The sequence below is a fragment of the Cydia amplana genome, chromosome 18 (assembly GCF_948474715.1).
Source record: "Cydia amplana chromosome 18, ilCydAmpl1.1, whole genome shotgun sequence".
NCBI lineage: Eukaryota > Metazoa > Arthropoda > Insecta > Lepidoptera > Tortricidae > Cydia > Cydia amplana.
The window spans coordinates 11,299,997-11,317,955 of NC_086086.1; the positions used below are offsets into that span (position 1 = coordinate 11,299,997).

The 17,959-nt window shown below is 38.4% G+C and overlaps 3 protein-coding genes across 4 annotated transcripts in view; 2 read left to right on the top strand and 1 right to left on the bottom strand.

Annotated features, from left to right (window-relative positions):
* The window catches only part of LOC134656608 (tyrosine-protein kinase CSK), a 42,402-nt gene extending 40,669 nt beyond the window's left edge, over positions 1 to 1,733 (bottom strand). The window contains exon 1 of the mRNA XM_063512164.1: positions 1,443 to 1,733. The gene's annotated coding sequence lies outside the window, so the exon portion shown is untranslated. The remainder of the gene's footprint in view (positions 1 to 1,442) is intronic.
* Positions 1,734 to 11,444: 9,711 nt separating this feature from the next.
* Positions 11,445 to 13,106, top strand: LOC134656441 (cytochrome c oxidase assembly protein COX16 homolog, mitochondrial). The gene is made up of 2 exons (XM_063511974.1): positions 11,445 to 11,606; positions 12,835 to 13,106. Exons 1-2 carry the CDS (start codon positions 11,452 to 11,454, stop codon positions 13,025 to 13,027), a joined length of 348 nt encoding a protein of 115 aa, XP_063368044.1. The 5' UTR covers positions 11,445 to 11,451; the 3' UTR covers positions 13,028 to 13,106.
* Positions 13,107 to 14,281: 1,175 nt separating this feature from the next.
* Positions 14,282 to 17,959, top strand: part of LOC134656435 (polyubiquitin-C) — a 90,151-nt gene continuing 86,473 nt past the window's right edge. Inside the window, exons 1-2 of one of the 2 annotated variants that reach the window (XM_063511966.1) lie at positions 14,282 to 14,438; positions 15,268 to 17,822. In XM_063511966.1, coding sequence (XP_063368036.1) covers positions 15,274 to 17,787 — 2,514 coding nt within the window. In that variant the 5' untranslated portion in view covers positions 14,282 to 14,438; positions 15,268 to 15,273 and the 3' untranslated portion in view covers positions 17,788 to 17,822. Of the gene's footprint in view, positions 14,439 to 15,267; positions 17,876 to 17,959 lie in introns of those variants that run through there. The other variant, XM_063511965.1, reaches the window with a different exon arrangement.

Genomic DNA, 17,959 nt, shown 5'->3' on the forward strand with positions numbered 1-17,959 from the left:
AATGACAGCGTTTTACACAAAAATAAAACGCTAATTAAATAACTTACCATATTCGGAACCTAAAGTTTTAATCCTGCCTGGTGTAAATATGTATAATTTTGAGACAATGAGGTAATTTGCGTTTGTTTCTAACTGTCAAAATTGTCAAACGCAACTGCCTGAAGTGGTGGGGGTGTGGGAGAGAGATGGACGTATATGCTAGAAAAGGACAATACGACTAACTACAGTGTTGCCACTCTCAATATATTACTTTAGGTTCAATATATTACTTTAGGTTCCGAATATGGTAAGTTATTTAATTAGCGTTTTATTTTTGTGTAAAACGCTGTCATTAAAATAACTTAAGCTGGGTCTAACCTGGAAGGAAAAGTGCAGTGAGTCAGAAAAAATCCCTATACAAGATTACTTCCACTGTTATTAGTTTGATTCGTGTTTTTACTACCTTACCGGTCATTTTCCTGTCGGAGCAAGGCTTTAAGTGTCATTTAAACGTCATTGGTATAAGATTCTCACCTTGGTTATCCAGTGTGAATTTTAAAACGATTTGACATACCTAAGTGAGAATGTCAATATTCGACAGAAAATATGCTAACTTCATTTACTAACATTATGTAAACCTTATTTATAACACCTAAGTGTTTAAAATCGAACAGCGAGGTATTGCGATAGAAAGCTGTTGACATCTTTAAAAATACTACTAATACTAGACTAGTTACGTCGTCAATGAACTGCAATGAGGGTAACACAAACGGTTCTATGTTGAATTTCTTTAACTATGCAATATGGTCACCTTTAAAAGAAGGTGAGTACCTTAACTACTTAAACATATTGAAACCATAAGACCAGTGAAAAAAAATGGATTTAAAGCACAGCATGACTATTGTTTGTACTGTAAGAATTGACACTTCCAACTCCAAGCAATGCGAAGTTCAAGATCCGTTCAGTCAGTTCTCCAAGGTTACTTACGCCCACAACCTATGAGTATTCTTCAAGTGTTGACTGACTCGACAATTGTGATGTGAGAAAAACGTAACACAAAAGTTTAATCTCCGGGATTCCTGTATGACACTGGCAGCTCATGAGATTAAGTTCTAAATCCTCGAGCCTTAAGAAGATTGAAGCCGCGCAAAGAATGCTAGCCTGGTGGATTATTTCGGGACTGGTTTACGGAAGTTTATGTTTTATTATCAAATTAACATTTTTTTACTGCACGAGTACTTAGGTTATGATCCAGTTTATACAATCAATCAAAAATCTAGTAGATGTGTGTGTAGTTAACGTCTTAATGACCGTGGTTAAATTTAAAACCATTTCAGAGATGATTTGATTTTAACTGCACGTGAAATTTTATGCAGACTTGGGTAAAACATTGCTGTGGTCGTTTGTGCAACAACATTCCTCAGTCTAATCTAATGGTCTCATTATAATTCCACCATACATACCTCAAAATAAGAGTGTCAACATCCATTAATGCTATATTTTCACTGAATTTCAACTTAGATATGTAAGAAAGCACTTGTAATGAGAACGCTAAATTGTTTACACACTTGTCCGTGTCCGTGAGTCACTGGCGATGTACTTTGTTTATTTATGGCGTGACGTTCGTGTCCGCGAGGCGATGACAACATTGGCGCGCAGCACGCGAGGCACCGAGGCATATGCGGCGGCGGCGGCGGCGTGCTGACAACGCGCCCGCCGATCGCAAACTGTCAGTGGGCGGGAGGTTGCGATCACGGACCGACGATTTTCCCTATTAGCAAAGATATTACAAACGATCGTCTACATCCATGTCGTTTGTCTCAACTGCGTAATCGAATCTTGAAGGCCGTGAAGTTACACGTTGAATACTTAACGACTAATTTAATGTCGTTCCAATATGTCGACTGTCACGTGTAACTCCTGGCCCCTATTTCACCACGGTGACAGGTGCGAAAATTGTCGACATCACTGTTACTGACATCACAGGCCTCCATAAACTACGGTAACCGCTTACCATCGGACGGGCGGTGTACTTGTTTGCCACCAACATATTAATTAAAAAAAAACTCCATTATATCGCCACTAAATAAGTACTTATTTTGCGAAGCTAATGACAATTGTCACAAGAAACACGACAATTGTCACGAAATTCCGACACAGAACCCATTTCGTGTCAAGAATTACCGAAATTCTATCGTGTGACAATTGTCATCATCATCATCATAAACTTCGAAAGAGAAATACCTGTTTTTTGCCGATATAATAAAGTTTTTTTTTAAATAATACAATGATGGTGGCAAACAGGAATACGACCCGCCCGATGGTACGCGGTAACCGTAGCGCATGGATGCCTGTGAGTGAGTGAGCAACAGTAACATTTGTCGAATTGTCGCACCTGTCGCCGTGGTGAAATAGGGGCCTGTAATACCTACACGTTCGGACAAATGCATAATAAATATTAATACATCAAGCTCGTAATCATAAGGAAACCTTGTTGGGTTTTCATGTTAAATTGTCAAAGTTGAATTAAGTATAATTGTGTTACATTGGAGGAAGCCAACTTAATTTACATAATGATTTGTGTGTTATATACATTAAGACAATTCTAGTCAGAATATGTTGAGCACTATGTACAAGACAAAAAGATCTGATTATCTGCCAATGGCTGAAAGGATTTCCTTCAATCATACCAAATTAAAGTAATTAAATCACACACACAAACTCAAAATATGTTCATCCATTGCAGAGCCACAGACAGATACAATAATTGTTACAAATAGACACGTAAACAAAACAAACAAATAAAGGGCCCTTAGTTTTCGTTGAGGATTAAAATGGACCGACGCAGAACATATATTGTATTGCGTGGGCATCTATGCTGTGATACCCAGTGAGCGTAGCAGGAGGATGCACTAGACTTCACTGGAGCACCATTACCGGTTCACGCTTACAGGATCAAATTATAACATTCGAACACAAAGGTTGGTTCATTAGGTGTTTACGTGTAGATATAATGGATGTGAGACAGTTTCCTGGGTGTTGAGTTACCGCAAGCCGATCGGGCGAAGTCCGCAGGAAACACTGAGTAAAGTGTGTAATCGACACGAGTGCACGCGCCACGTGCTTGCGATCGGGGCCGATTAAGAGCTGAGAAATCGCTACTGTTGGAAAAGGAACAAGGGGGAATGTATGGACCTGGTAATTGACACTAAGATGTATAACATTTTCTTAATTACCTATTGTAAACATAAGAGCTTCTACAGGTATGCTACCCATCAAGGTCCTGCGTTGCTCCGACATTGACGGGGTCAACTTTCTGGAAACCAGATCAATAGTAAGAGGCATCAGGACGTATGACTCTAGCTTCTAGCTACGCCCCTGGAGCATATCAAATTACATACAAAATATTAACTGCGTACATCTAGCTTCTAAACTGTCGACTGTCGAATTGCGAATGAGATGTTCACAGTCTGAATGCTTGTCGTATTATTCACTGAGTCATACATAAAAATAACAGCAAACAATGACTGTTGTGTGTAACGAAACAAATTGTCTGAAAATCGCGTTTTCCTCGTACCTCGTATAATGAACCCTTCATCAGGCCGACAGGTCAAAAATAATAATCAAATGTCAGTCTCGCTCATGGAATATAATTATAGAACACAAATTTCAAGTTGCAGTGCCGTATGCGAGAAATATATCTCCCTCAGTCTGGTAAAGGGTTAATGCAGTGTGTAGCAAAAGCTAAACATGTCGTGTGTGTGTACTGCACGTCAGTTCGCACACAATTACTATAATTAATGGTATGTTAGGTACATTTGGCGATAACTGGAGCGTGAGAGGTACAGCAGCGTCAACGACGCAGGGCCCCGTGACGACTGCATTCTAAAAACACATAACGCACCACTTTCGACTTTGCCGAACTGATTGTTTCTGGATAATCTTATTATGTAACATATTAATAACGTATTGTAACTAAATTCGCAAAATTAACGATGTATCGCATTCATATTCATAACATTTAAAATCTAAAATGTTTCTACAATATTCGTTCATTAAATTTTTTATTTTTTAAATAAACACAAGTATAAGTTTACAGCTCTAGATATGCCAAAACACTTATACTGTTAATACATAGTCATATACATAACTATCCCTAGGATCTTATTTAAATTTGTTATCTTATCAAATTTAAAATACGCGTGATCTTCGATTGCACATAGTTCCAAAGGTTTCCGACGTCGAAAACTAGGTTCCTCTCTCAGTTGACATAGAATGTATTGTTACAATTAGTTAGCATAGCGCTCCCAGTCAAGTATTGAAACATTTGAAACTATTGCCAGGTATTGCTGCAATTATTTCCATCGCGGTTAATGTTGCATAAATGTACCTAGCAAATTATTCTGCCGCGATTTTTTTGTTTACCTCATCTATCTCGAATTAGTTGATTGTGAAAGAGCTATAACGCCGTATACGGTGTTAGCGTTGACTCTAATAAGATTTCGCGACCCATACGTTACTCTGATTTGCAAAGTACCCCGATTTTACTTAGGTTTCCCTCGGATAGCTCTACAAAGCTTCTTTTATGTTTCTTTTAGACGTAACGAACTCCTTCGTAACCAAGTCTTATTTCTATCAGAAAGTGGTGAAACTCCGGTACCTCTAAAAACTCTGCATCGGCATGCAGGTTTTTAGAGGTACCCAGTTAAGTTACGACAAAAAAATACACTCACTTTTTCTTCGCTTGAATCTAGCTTAGCTTGATTTTGTTTACATAAACATCATCTAATTAGATGCTCGCGATTGCTAAATCGTTATATATTGAGCGTTAGTAAAAATGTCGACCAGTTGAAGCGAAGTGGCAGGCCGTGACCCGCTTCCCATCAAATGAGTATGAGGGGCGATCTGAGGCATCACTCGCTTAGCGCGGAAAAGCGATTAATAATCGTCGCACTTGGAAATACTGCGGCAAGCCTTAGTGGAAAAGCAACTAGTTAAGTTACTTTATTATGGAGTAGGCGTAGGGCAAAGCTGAATTGAATATTCTGTATACATCTGTCATGTTATTATTACGTATAATGAATGACAAATTTCATACATTATCTGCGTTAAAGCGCGTCTCAAGGTCTTCATCATCATATCAGCCCTTTATCGCCCACTGCTAAGCATAGCCCTCTCTTCTAGTTACGAATCTAGTATTTTAACTGGATCGGGCATGAGGGGTGGAAGGAAATGACCAAACGGGATAGTCTTATGTTACTTATGTATCTTTCAGTAGGAGTAGCAGCGAAAGCGCTATTATTGTTTGTCCTTGTCACAGTCCCACATTTTTTTTTATTCCCCACCGTAAATTATTATGGATTATGGTGGGCAACAAATAAATTCGACCAATCAGTGTCGCATTGCGTATGTTTTGTCCATCACGGAGGCACGCGTATACCACTTCTACAGGATCCTACCTTCTATGCTTCTAGTACGCCACTTGTCCCGGTCCTGAGCTAATCAAGGTCCTGAGTCTCAAGGTAGCGACAGCTAAATACGCATTTTGTTTTGGTTAGTTTTAGCTTTTGATGATGCACTGTCTTCATGTATTTCTCATTTTAAACTGTCAATACAGCGAAGCATATGACTATGTATTTATTTAGATACTAAATACAGCAACACATACGTGTTGCAACTGCAACTTTAAAAATTGCAAACGCCCATATCCTGGTGTCCGTTTGATTAAAATAACAAGGCCCCTGCGGTGTACGCTTGTTTCAATATTAAAAATAGCATAATATTAGCCTAAAAGAGCACCCTACCTATTCCCGTTCGTTCACAAACGGTACTATGGGGACGGAGGGGCAAAATGGCAAAAGCCCGAAAAAGGCATTCCCAAATGACTAATAGCGTAGTTCCCTCATGCATGAATTAGGCTTGCATTAATGGCTAAGACAAAGAGCAATTTTAATTGGCCATTGTTATAAACCTTATTTCGACGTGATAAGGTTAGAAAATGGTATTTTAAGTCTTTCGTAAGGCAAATGTTATGGATGTTATACGTTCAGCTAGTAATCAATAAACAGGCGACAGAATTTTAAGAAAAATGGGACGAAGACAAGAGCGATTTCAAATATATGGCAGTTAGTAGCAGTTGTTATGCATATAATGCATACGACGTAGAACTAAGAACGCACTACGCACCGCACCACTATGCAAATGTCAATGAATAACTTTATAAAAATACCTATTACTTATAGTCATATCGGTAGGTAGTAGCTATAGACGAACGGCGCAATTAGCAAATGCTCTTTCCATGGAGGGGACCGTACTCATGAAACACGGGCAGGGCAGATATTCCCAACACCCTCAACTTACCAGTATAACTGGGCTTTGAGGTTTGTTACTTTGCGGTCTGTGCGTATTCTCTCATATAATTGAATTGTAGCATCGTCAACACAGTTAGGTAACTGAAACTGATGAAAAAAATATTTTAAATGAGACAAGGACTAACAACGGTCAATTTAAGTATGCTTCCTCCTGCGTCTTCGCTGCTGAAGTTGTATCAGCAAGTTTACTATGGTCGTGCCTATCACGCTGACGTGATACAGCAAACTTCGAGACGAGAGCTAAATCATGAATTCATGGCATGTCATTTACGATAACTGATAAATGATAATACACCTGTAGGTCTTTAGAGTTAGAGCAAGAAAAGTCTGCAGCGATTTTGATAGCCCACACAGTGCAAGTGTTATTTACACGTTATAAAGTCATAGAAGTTTGACGTTTAAAATGACACTTGCACTGCGTGGGCTATCAAAATCGCTGCAGACTTTTCTTGGTCTAACTCTATTTAAAGCGTAATTTTGGGTACGACGTTCAGAATATAGTCCTATGGTGTGAGGACACCACGTGACACTTGAATGAGGCTTTTGAGTTCTAATGTGTAACTGTGCTACAGCTTTTGCTTGAGTGTCTTTCAGTAATAGAGGGACTGCAATACTGACTTGTTAACTTGTTACGGTGCTCGAGGTCACGTTACACTGGTCCCTAGTCCCTAAAACTCGACTTATCGACCTATGGGAACGGCCCAGGCCGCAGGCCGGGGGCCGGTGATGTCATCGCCGCGCCCGCGCCGCGTCAACATTGGATGACGGCTAATTGTTTTATCATGAGCCCGCAACGTCGCCAAGGACGTTCGTACTTTAAATATTTAATATGTAATACAATGCCAACTTACAAACAAAGTAGAAAAGACAACCAATATAAGCGCGAATTTACTTAATTGATAGAAATAATCATTACTTTCAAAGTGCGTTAATTTTGTTTGATTCTATTAACTTATTAAATTATACAAATGGTACCAAATTGCCAATTCATTTGAATTAGGTTAATCGAGTTTTTCTAGTCCTCTAGTCTAGTTGTTGTTATGAAATAATCCAAATAAAATCGGATATAAAGAGAAAACCTTATTTGGGCGAAACATGTAGGTATTGTAGGTACTATTAGCAGTAAAAGTAGCTAACTACAGTATCTAATTAAAATGTTTTTTCTCCACACGACTTTATTTCGTAGAGAATTAATCCGAATTTTAAACACTTCGATTGGTTGGACTGTATAAAAACAACATAGCGAAACCGTGGTTCACACTGAAAATCGTGATCACTTATACAAGTCATATATTGGTCATGACAATCCAAAACGGCGTACCTACTTCGTTAGCATCTAAATTAAGTTTCGCATATTTAAATGGTTGGTCCGATTTAATCACGATCTCGTTACCCAGGAGCGGCGTAGGCAGGTAGGGGCCGTCCATCTAACATGATCAATGACATCGGTGACTCAGCGGGCGCGTGCCCCCCGTATTATTCCAATCGCCCCCTGACGGCTAACTTTAGAAGAGCCTGCGTTAGAAATCACCACTTAAGAGCCGCATGTGGCTCGCGAACCACGGTTTGCCGACATCTGGACATAAACTATAATAACTACGCGTATTCGGACATAACGTAGCTCATGCTTGTATTGGTTAGAATAGTCCAATAGTCGTCTGGGTTGGTGATAATAAAAGCCCTGTACCTACTCTAAATTTAAACCAGACTGCAGTTTATTAATAGCTATTCCGTTTGGGCAGTTGCTGTGGAAACATAAATTAGCATTGGTGCATTGCAGACTTAGTTTCATGCTGTAAATCTAAAATTGTCAGTGGAAGTTGTTATTATTTAGGTGGATCAACTATTTCTTGTTGTTATTCTGTCCGGTCAGCCAAGAGACAATAGTAGCATAATTTGTTAGAAGACATTGTCCACCACCTTCTTCTGACACTCTTGGTAGACGACCCTCTATATGGAAAGGGTTTATAAGTTTCACAAAAAAGCGTGTTTGGAGAATTTAAATGCCTAAAAATTTGGTTTTAAAGAGTTACCCAGGGGAACGTAACCATGGCAACGAGTGACAAGAAAAAGTTGATTCACCCATTTACTACAATTACATAGGTTGAGTTTATATAATTAATAAAAAAAAAGCAGAACAGCATTCATTAGCAAGCAGCCAGTGTTAATCACAAAAATATCCATTCAGTTGTCTTCTGAGTGACAAGTTCTTGGGATATTAAGTATGTAAACCAAAGTTGTCATTTCAAAACAAAAATTTATCAATAGCATTGTTCTAGACAAAAAAAGTGGCAACTAGTTTTCATATTAGTAACACAATGCCAGTATACTATAGCATAGTTTCCATTCCCACATTGTAGAAATTTGAAGTAAAAAGTAAACAATAGCTGAAATGCATTATTGAGAAAATTGTTCACTAAGTTTCAATTAAACTAGTTTTTACTTTTAGCACAGTGTGTCGTTACTGTCTGTGTATTTGTAGTATACATGTTATCCAAAATACATAAAATTTCATTTGAGGTAAAGTTTGTACCAAGTGGTGTATTGAGGTTTAATATATAATACACTCTCATCTCATTCTAATTGTAGTAAAGGTTTTTTTTGTAGGTGTATAAAATTAGAAAACTACAATGTTTTCGTCTTTCTGCTTTAATGTTAAATTTGATGCACAAAGGGATTGTGTTAAATTTTATTTAACTATTTAAATTTAATTTTATTCACCCATCCATCCTCATCCATCCTCAAAATTATATGAATGTTTTTAGAGAAAGAAAAAAACATCAGTGACTATTTTTTATGATCCCTTTCTTAAAATTAGCTCCAATTATGATCCATACTTGTGATTAACAGTAATATAGGTCTAAACAATTTAAAATTAAGAAACAATAACAGACGGTCTAGCATAAGTTGCGTTCTCGCGCGCGACTCCATACTTGAAGTCGCGCCAGATGTATGGAGTCACGCACGAGAATGCAACTCATGCTAGACCGCCTGTTAGATGTTGTTCTCTATATGTTTCTTTAATTTAAATAAACAGACATGCTCTGCTGCTTAATTTCCATCATGTCTGGTCATAAACAAACTTGAATGAATGTAACCAATAAACTAATTGTTAATAGACTTGTTTACACCTAGTTCTGGCAAAAAATATATCAACATCATAATAAATAAAATGTAGTTGTATTTCAATAGTAATATTTTTGAGCATTCTGCATTGTCTTGTCATGTTTAACATGATAATAACAAAATCATCTTTCTTCTGGTAAAGTGTTTCGAAAAACACAAGATTCAGTTTCTATCCACAAAAATAAGTAAGTGTCATTGTCCATGCTATTAAATGAGAATTTCTAAGCTTTGTTGTAAGTAAGTCATGGTGGGGCAATATGTTGTGGTTGTGACACACAACTTATACAAATATTGAAATGTCTTATACTATCTATAATATACTCGTATTGCCAACCACTTGTGACACTAACATTAATGCCTAGTACTTTAAACCAGGGATGTTGCGAACATCCGCATCCGCATCCGCAACCGCGGAACATCCGCATTATTTTCAACATCCGCATCCGCATCCGCATCCGCATAAAATCGATGCGGAGCTTATGCGGATGCGGATGTCGAACAAGTCGGTACAGGGACGTCATAGCGGCGGCGCAAGTGCTAGGTAATTTCGTCATTACCTATAACGAAATCGTCTAGATCTAGAAAAGTCGGCGAAGTTACTGTTTATTAAATATAACGCACCTATATTATTGCTCAAATACTAAACGTTTGGTTTTTTTAATAAAAAAATACTAAAAATGTAATATTTGACGTTTTCTAAGTACCTAATCTTGACATCCGCATCCGCATCCGCATCCGCGGATGTGAGCCTTTAAAAATCCGCATCCGCATCCGCATCCGCGGATGTGAAAAAATCTGCATCCGCAACATCCCTGCTTTAAACCAAGCATCAGAGAAGGTCTCCATTCAGCTTGGGCGAAAATACTTTTGTATGTCCAGATGTTCTCCTCTGCAGGTCGCACTTATCAACCGATTCTTGTAAAAAGTTATGAGCAGGTTCAGTAATTATATAACTACAATTTTTGTCATTTCGTTTTTTGGAAATTTTGAATATGGTGAAAATTGCATAAAGAATTCAAGTTCCAGTATGATCTTGTTACAAACTACTTTGACACTAACATTAATGCTTAGTATTTTATAATAGAGATTACCTAAGCAATTGGATTATACATGATTAAGTATTATTTACTCATACTGTATTTATTGACCAAAACTCTCAAAAGGCCAATGCTGCAGTTTAGTTCTGAGATTGTAGAACAACTTAAAGTTAAATCAATTTCTATGATGTCTACTTGTCCACTTATTATAAGGAAAAAACCTTGTAAGGCAATGTCTACCTTGGTGAACATGATTGTAAATATTGAAAATAAGTAAGTTAAATAATAACGCTTGTGTCTTTAGCATGTAAAATAAGTTTATTGCCGTACATACAACCAACCTCAAAACCCCAGTTTTTAATACATACATCATCATTGCAGTACTTAGCTAAGTTAGGTAAAAGACTGATGTATTCTCATACAACTACGAATCATGGATAGACTCATTTTACATAAAACAAAACATCTGAGAGTTTAGCGTTATTATCTACCGAGGAAAATTATTTTATCCGCCTACTGTGCCTAAGGCTGCCGTGACATATTTTACGCATACGAAATAAACTGATTAAAAGTAGAATTTGATTTAAACACTTACCAAAAACACCCACAAGATAAGATAAAATTGTTGACAAATAGTCCTCACTTCACAATCAAATCACAGCACATAATTATGAAACCCGTAAAGTAAGTAAACACACAACACATACGTCACTCGTAACAGTCCGCCATTTTATAAAATTATTTGGTGTACCACAGACAACGAAAAGCATGATAGTTAGTGATGCCCTAAAACCGGTATATAAAAAAGAATAATATTGCGACCGTTTTAACGTTAGCTTAAATAACTTTTGTTATAACAAATTGACAGCATAGTGACAGCTGTCATTATAATCTCAAAATAAAATATTTGTTCTTTGTTCCTCAAGAAAAAATATAAAATGCCAGTCAAATTGGGAAATATATTTGAACAATTGACATCAATACGCAATTCTTTTTATATTCTGAGTAAACGCAAGTCGTTTAAATATGGGGTGCCATTTATATTGTTTGTTGTAGGAGGATCTTTCGGATTAAGAGAATGGACCCAAATCAGGTTAAATACACAGTATTTTTTATCCATCGTCTGAAAATATTTAATATGCTAGCTAAATAAAACACGGATTCAAATATGCAGCCAGATCTCATACATTATTTATTTTAAATCATTTCAAAGAATGTTGTAAATTAAATGCATAAAAAAATTGTGACGAACTAGCTCAACTGGCATTAGTATTAAAATTAGTCATATGTTTTCTGGTAAATTGTCCCAAAGTCTCTTAAGTATGACTTGAGAACTCAAAAGGAGGGATTTCCCAACTGATAAACATTTTGTAGTCATCCACTTTATCAGCACAATCCACTCCCTTATTTTATTTGTTTTAAACTCATATTTATAAAAAAAACTGTATTACAGTTAACGAAATATAATCTGCACCGATCTTTCGAACCACTTGTGTGGTGAATCAGTGCAAATTATACTTCGTCAACTACACTGTTAATTATTGTGAAATATATATTTTTTTAACTTGAGGATGTATCCAAAATGAAACAAAGATATCAAAAAAAATCCTAAATTTCAGTAACTTTATTAGCTTGTATACTGCTGCTTTTGGTGTATCTCCCGTCCCATGGGACCACTGACATACATGAAGCGGGGACAAATAGGAATGATATATAAAAAAACACCATGCCCGGATAGACCAATGGGAATACACCCTGCTGTCCTGCTACTGCTGTACTGTTATCCTTGAATTAAATCAACTTCAAAACTGTAGGCTGTGATTCTTTGCAGACTGAAATGATGAGATTAAGCATTTATTTTGAACTAAGTATTGATTTTGCTAAATGTTTTTATCCTGAGGTTTTAAAAAATTAGGATATTCATGTCCAGATCTTTTTTCAAATTTTAAGTAAATATGTTTAATATGCAGTGGTGGCACGTCCATAAAAGCCGATTCCCACCGGCTTGCCTGTTTTGGACATTTGAGCAGAGTTGTAAAGGAAATATGTAAGCCAAATTAGCCCCGGCTTGCCTATGGATATGTTTGACGCGCCGCTAGCTATCAATATTAGGTACTTGTTTTACATAAAAATGAGATGACTCATACCAAGTCTTGGAAATGATTGCACAATGTTTTCTTCCTATACAGTCAGTTTAGGTGAATTTTCTAGATTAGTTTATAAATATAAAGGGAAGAACCCTATTTTGTAACATTTAATCTCAGTTAGGTATTAAATTAACAGGTGTGCTGAAGAATTAAAATGTAACTCTTTTTTTCTAGGTATCAGTTCTCTCAAGTAAAAGGAGTGAGCAAAGCTGAGGCAGAGAAGATGGGCCTAAATAAAGCCAAGGATGTGACCCTCGAGGGCACTTATGATGAAATACAGAAGCTGGATATAGATAACTGGGAAAATAAACGAGGCCCACGTCCCTGGGAACCTGATACCATTGATACTCAGGTTAAGAAAACATAAATATACTGCCATGATGTTATTTGTTGTTAAATAATGTAAATAGTTAGGATGTAATCAATAAAATGGTTTGTTTGTTAATTCCAAGTGTTTCAATAATTACGATCTGTCCTTTATAAGCTTGTAGCAAGGACGATATTGTAGGTAGGTATCCTATAATATCGTCTTTGCTTGTAGGACCTAATTGTATGTAATGTACCTACAATGTAGGTACATTCTGAATTTCCTTCCGCTTGTTCCTGATAAAGGACAACCAGCAGAGCATCAACATCAACAAATGCGTAGTTGGACATTCTAATACGTAGATATCTACGTATTAGAATGATTAGTGGACCACCAGCATGAAGCCAGTTGAGTGTCCATTTGTAAATCTTATGACAACGGGAGAAGGTCTACCGATGATCAGTGTGTTTGTTAGTAAAATTAAACAGTTATAAACGGCTAGAAACGTGGCCTTCCAACGACACCATTATGAGAATTATTCACTACTTCGTAGAAAGCCAATGTCGCACTTCGCAGTCACCTATTTTTACGCGACTGCGTAAATGCCTTCCTAATTATAAAAGAAAAAGTAGATACCTACCTAAGTACGTACGTATATCGACTGCGGTTACTGAACTAGACAGAATGGTCCGGTCCAGGTCAACTAGGTATTTAGCTATTATTAAATCCCTCATGAACAGAATGTCGACTCTGTAAGACTTGTGGATATCTAACTAAAAATAATTATCTTATCATCAACACTTGAACTGAACATTAAACAGACGTTAGTTTTACAAATGGTCAGTTAATTAGGTAGGTACCTAAGTCGCCAATCTTCAGTTGTTATTATTAAGTAGTTTGGTTTGGGGTTTAGGCCAGAGTATTAAGTATTAGTTGTATTTATCGATTTGTACAACAAATACATACGAAAGGATAAACTTAAGACTAATGCAAAGCTAGTCATTTTTATTTTTACTGGGCGTCGATTTTGTTCTAATTACCTATATAGATTAGCGTGATCTACTAGATTTTTTTTGAAATATCAATGTTATTGTCTGCAAACCTACTTATTAAATATTATCATTTCATCTTTGTTTGTTTTGATCAATAACCCTCATGACGTCACAAAGAAATTTGGATCAGCCGACTTTGACGCATGCGTTCTAGAAATATTCATAGTTCTGTCTCACCTCAGTATATGGCGATAGAAAGAAACACATTTTAAACTCGGATAACCTCGTGTTTTGTCGTGTCGCCTCGGGTGAAAAATTGATTGCGCTGTCGTTGTCTATAAAAAGGGGCCGCCGCTTATTGGCCGACGCATTTCAAAGCGAAATCTCGAAAAAGGAACTTTACTAGCGTGTGACTCTTCAGAGTTGTTTGTTGAAGATAATAATTATTGTGTTTTATTAAGAAAAATTCTAGTGACTAGGTGAGTACATCATATTTGTTTTAAAATTGGGCAAGTTGTTGTAAATTACAGAGTTTGTTCCATCAAGTCACGTAACGTCGAGATAGATTGCTGATATTTCCTATCCGCCATTTTGAAGTGAAGACTAACAGAGAAATGAAATTTTACGCGAATTATTTTGTTCTGTCATTCATTGCTAAACTGGATTGGAAAGCAGTGATATTGCTAAGCTAATATTATGGTTTCACAAGATAAATGCAATTCTGAGATTTAGTTGCGTCATGTTTCTAACAGGAAGCCATACGTGGGTATTTTGCCGTGACCTAATTGAATTTACTGATGACCTGCCCATTGTCCTAGATGTATAGACTCTAAATTCAATTTAAAACTAAGTATGTGTGTCATGTTAACGAAAGCCTTTTGTGATTTTTCAAAGTTCTCCGCCGCGTTTGTCTATGTGTGTATGTATGTTCGCGATGAACTCGAAAACTAGGATTTTCATGTGATTTTCACCTATCAATAGATTGATTCTTGAGGAAGGTTTAGGTGTATAGTTTGTTAAGGTTTTGTCTAACCCGTGCCTAGCTGGGGCGGTAGACTAGTTAAAGGATATTGCTAAATTACTAGGGGCACTAGGCTAGGGCCTAAGGATCGGTTTTCCTAGGATAGCGGTGCCGTCATATAGCGGCCGTCTCCATACTAAATAATACGGCTAAATATATGGATGTCGTAGTATTTGTATGGAGACGGCCGCTATATGACGGCACCGCTTTCGGAGGAAACCAAAGCTTAACCAAGTCTTGGCTGTTGTGTTGCAATCATTATTTTAAACTTGTTTTTTTTGTTATAGGACAAAATGCAGATCTTTGTGAAGACGTTGACGGGTAAAACCATCACCTTAGAAGTTGAGCCTTCAGATACTATTGAGAACGTGAAAGCCAAGATTCAGGACAAAGAGGGTATCCCCCCAGATCAGCAGCGTCTCATCTTCGCTGGTAAGCAGCTGGAAGACGGCCGCACACTCTCTGACTACAACATCCAGAAAGAATCTACCCTCCACTTGGTACTACGTCTGCGCGGCGGTATGCAGATCTTTGTAAAGACTCTGACTGGCAAAACCATCACCCTTGAGGTTGAGCCTTCGGATACTATTGAGAATGTTAAAGCCAAGATCCAAGATAAGGAAGGTATCCCGCCAGACCAGCAGAGACTGATCTTTGCAGGCAAGCAGTTGGAAGATGGCCGCACCCTCTCAGATTACAACATCCAGAAAGAATCCACTCTCCACTTGGTACTTCGTCTCCGTGGTGGTATGCAGATTTTTGTGAAGACCTTGACCGGTAAAACAATCACTCTTGAAGTTGAGCCTTCAGACACAATAGAAAATGTTAAGGCTAAAATTCAAGACAAAGAGGGTATTCCCCCAGACCAGCAACGTCTCATTTTCGCTGGTAAACAATTGGAAGATGGCCGCACGCTGTCAGACTACAATATCCAGAAGGAATCCACCTTGCATTTAGTTCTGCGTCTTCGTGGTGGTATGCAGATCTTTGTAAAGACCCTGACTGGCAAGACCATCACCCTTGAAGTGGAGCCTTCAGATACAATTGAGAATGTCAAGGCTAAAATTCAAGACAAAGAGGGTATCCCCCCAGACCAGCAGAGGTTGATCTTTGCAGGCAAGCAGCTCGAGGATGGACGCACCCTATCTGACTACAACATCCAGAAGGAATCCACCCTCCACTTAGTACTGCGTCTTCGTGGTGGTATGCAGATCTTTGTAAAGACCCTGACTGGCAAGACTATCACCTTAGAAGTTGAGCCTTCGGATACAATTGAAAACGTAAAAGCCAAAATTCAAGACAAGGAAGGCATTCCCCCAGACCAGCAACGTCTTATCTTCGCCGGTAAACAATTGGAAGATGGCCGCACTCTCTCCGACTACAATATCCAGAAAGAATCTACCCTCCACTTAGTACTGCGTCTGCGTGGTGGTATGCAGATCTTTGTCAAGACCCTGACTGGCAAGACTATCACCTTAGAAGTTGAGCCTTCGGATACAATTGAAAACGTAAAAGCCAAAATCCAAGACAAGGAAGGCATTCCCCCAGACCAGCAACGTCTCATCTTCGCTGGTAAACAATTGGAAGATGGCCGCACTCTCTCCGACTACAATATTCAGAAAGAATCCACCCTCCACTTAGTACTGCGTCTCCGTGGTGGTATGCAGATCTTTGTCAAGACCCTGACTGGCAAGACCATCACACTTGAAGTTGAGCCTTCAGATACTATTGAGAATGTTAAAGCCAAGATCCAGGATAAGGAAGGTATCCCCCCAGACCAGCAGAGGTTGATCTTTGCAGGCAAGCAGCTTGAGGATGGACGCACCCTATCCGACTACAACATCCAGAAGGAATCCACCTTGCATTTAGTTCTGCGTCTGCGTGGTGGTATGCAGATCTTTGTCAAGACCCTGACTGGCAAAACTATCACCTTAGAGGTTGAGCCTTCGGATACAATTGAAAACGTAAAAGCCAAAATTCAAGACAAGGAAGGCATTCCCCCAGACCAGCAACGTCTTATCTTCGCCGGTAAACAATTGGAAGATGGCCGCACTCTCTCCGACTACAATATCCAGAAAGAATCTACCCTCCACTTAGTACTGCGTCTGCGTGGTGGTATGCAGATCTTTGTCAAGACCCTGACTGGCAAGACTATCACCTTAGAAGTTGAGCCTTCGGATACAATTGAAAACGTAAAAGCCAAAATCCAAGACAAGGAAGGCATTCCCCCAGACCAGCAACGTCTCATCTTCGCTGGTAAACAATTGGAAGATGGCCGCACTCTCTCCGACTACAATATTCAGAAAGAATCCACCCTCCACTTAGTACTGCGTCTCCGTGGTGGTATGCAGATCTTTGTCAAGACCCTGACTGGCAAGACCATCACACTTGAAGTTGAGCCTTCAGATACTATTGAGAATGTTAAAGCCAAGATCCAGGATAAGGAAGGTATCCCCCCAGACCAGCAGAGGTTGATCTTTGCAGGCAAGCAGCTTGAGGATGGACGCACCCTATCCGACTACAACATCCAGAAGGAATCCACCTTGCATTTAGTTCTGCGTCTGCGTGGTGGTATGCAGATCTTTGTCAAGACCCTGACTGGCAAAACTATCACCTTAGAGGTTGAGCCTTCAGACACTATCGAAAATGTAAAGGCCAAGATCCAGGATAAGGAAGGTATCCCCCCAGATCAGCAACGTCTCATCTTCGCTGGTAAACAATTGGAAGATGGCCGCACGCTCTCCGACTACAATATCCAAAAGGAGTCCACCCTTCATCTTGTACTTAGATTGAGAGGTGGCATGTAATAACCGACACTGCCTGTTCACTGTTCATTCCAAATTAATATAACTTAACTTGTTTAACAGGTGAAATAAAGCTTTGTCATTGACTGAATTAATTTATTTTCTTTCAACAATACCACTTTAGTTCCCGCCTAAACTTTCTCCCGTTGTAGGTAGTCCGTTGAAAACATGTGGG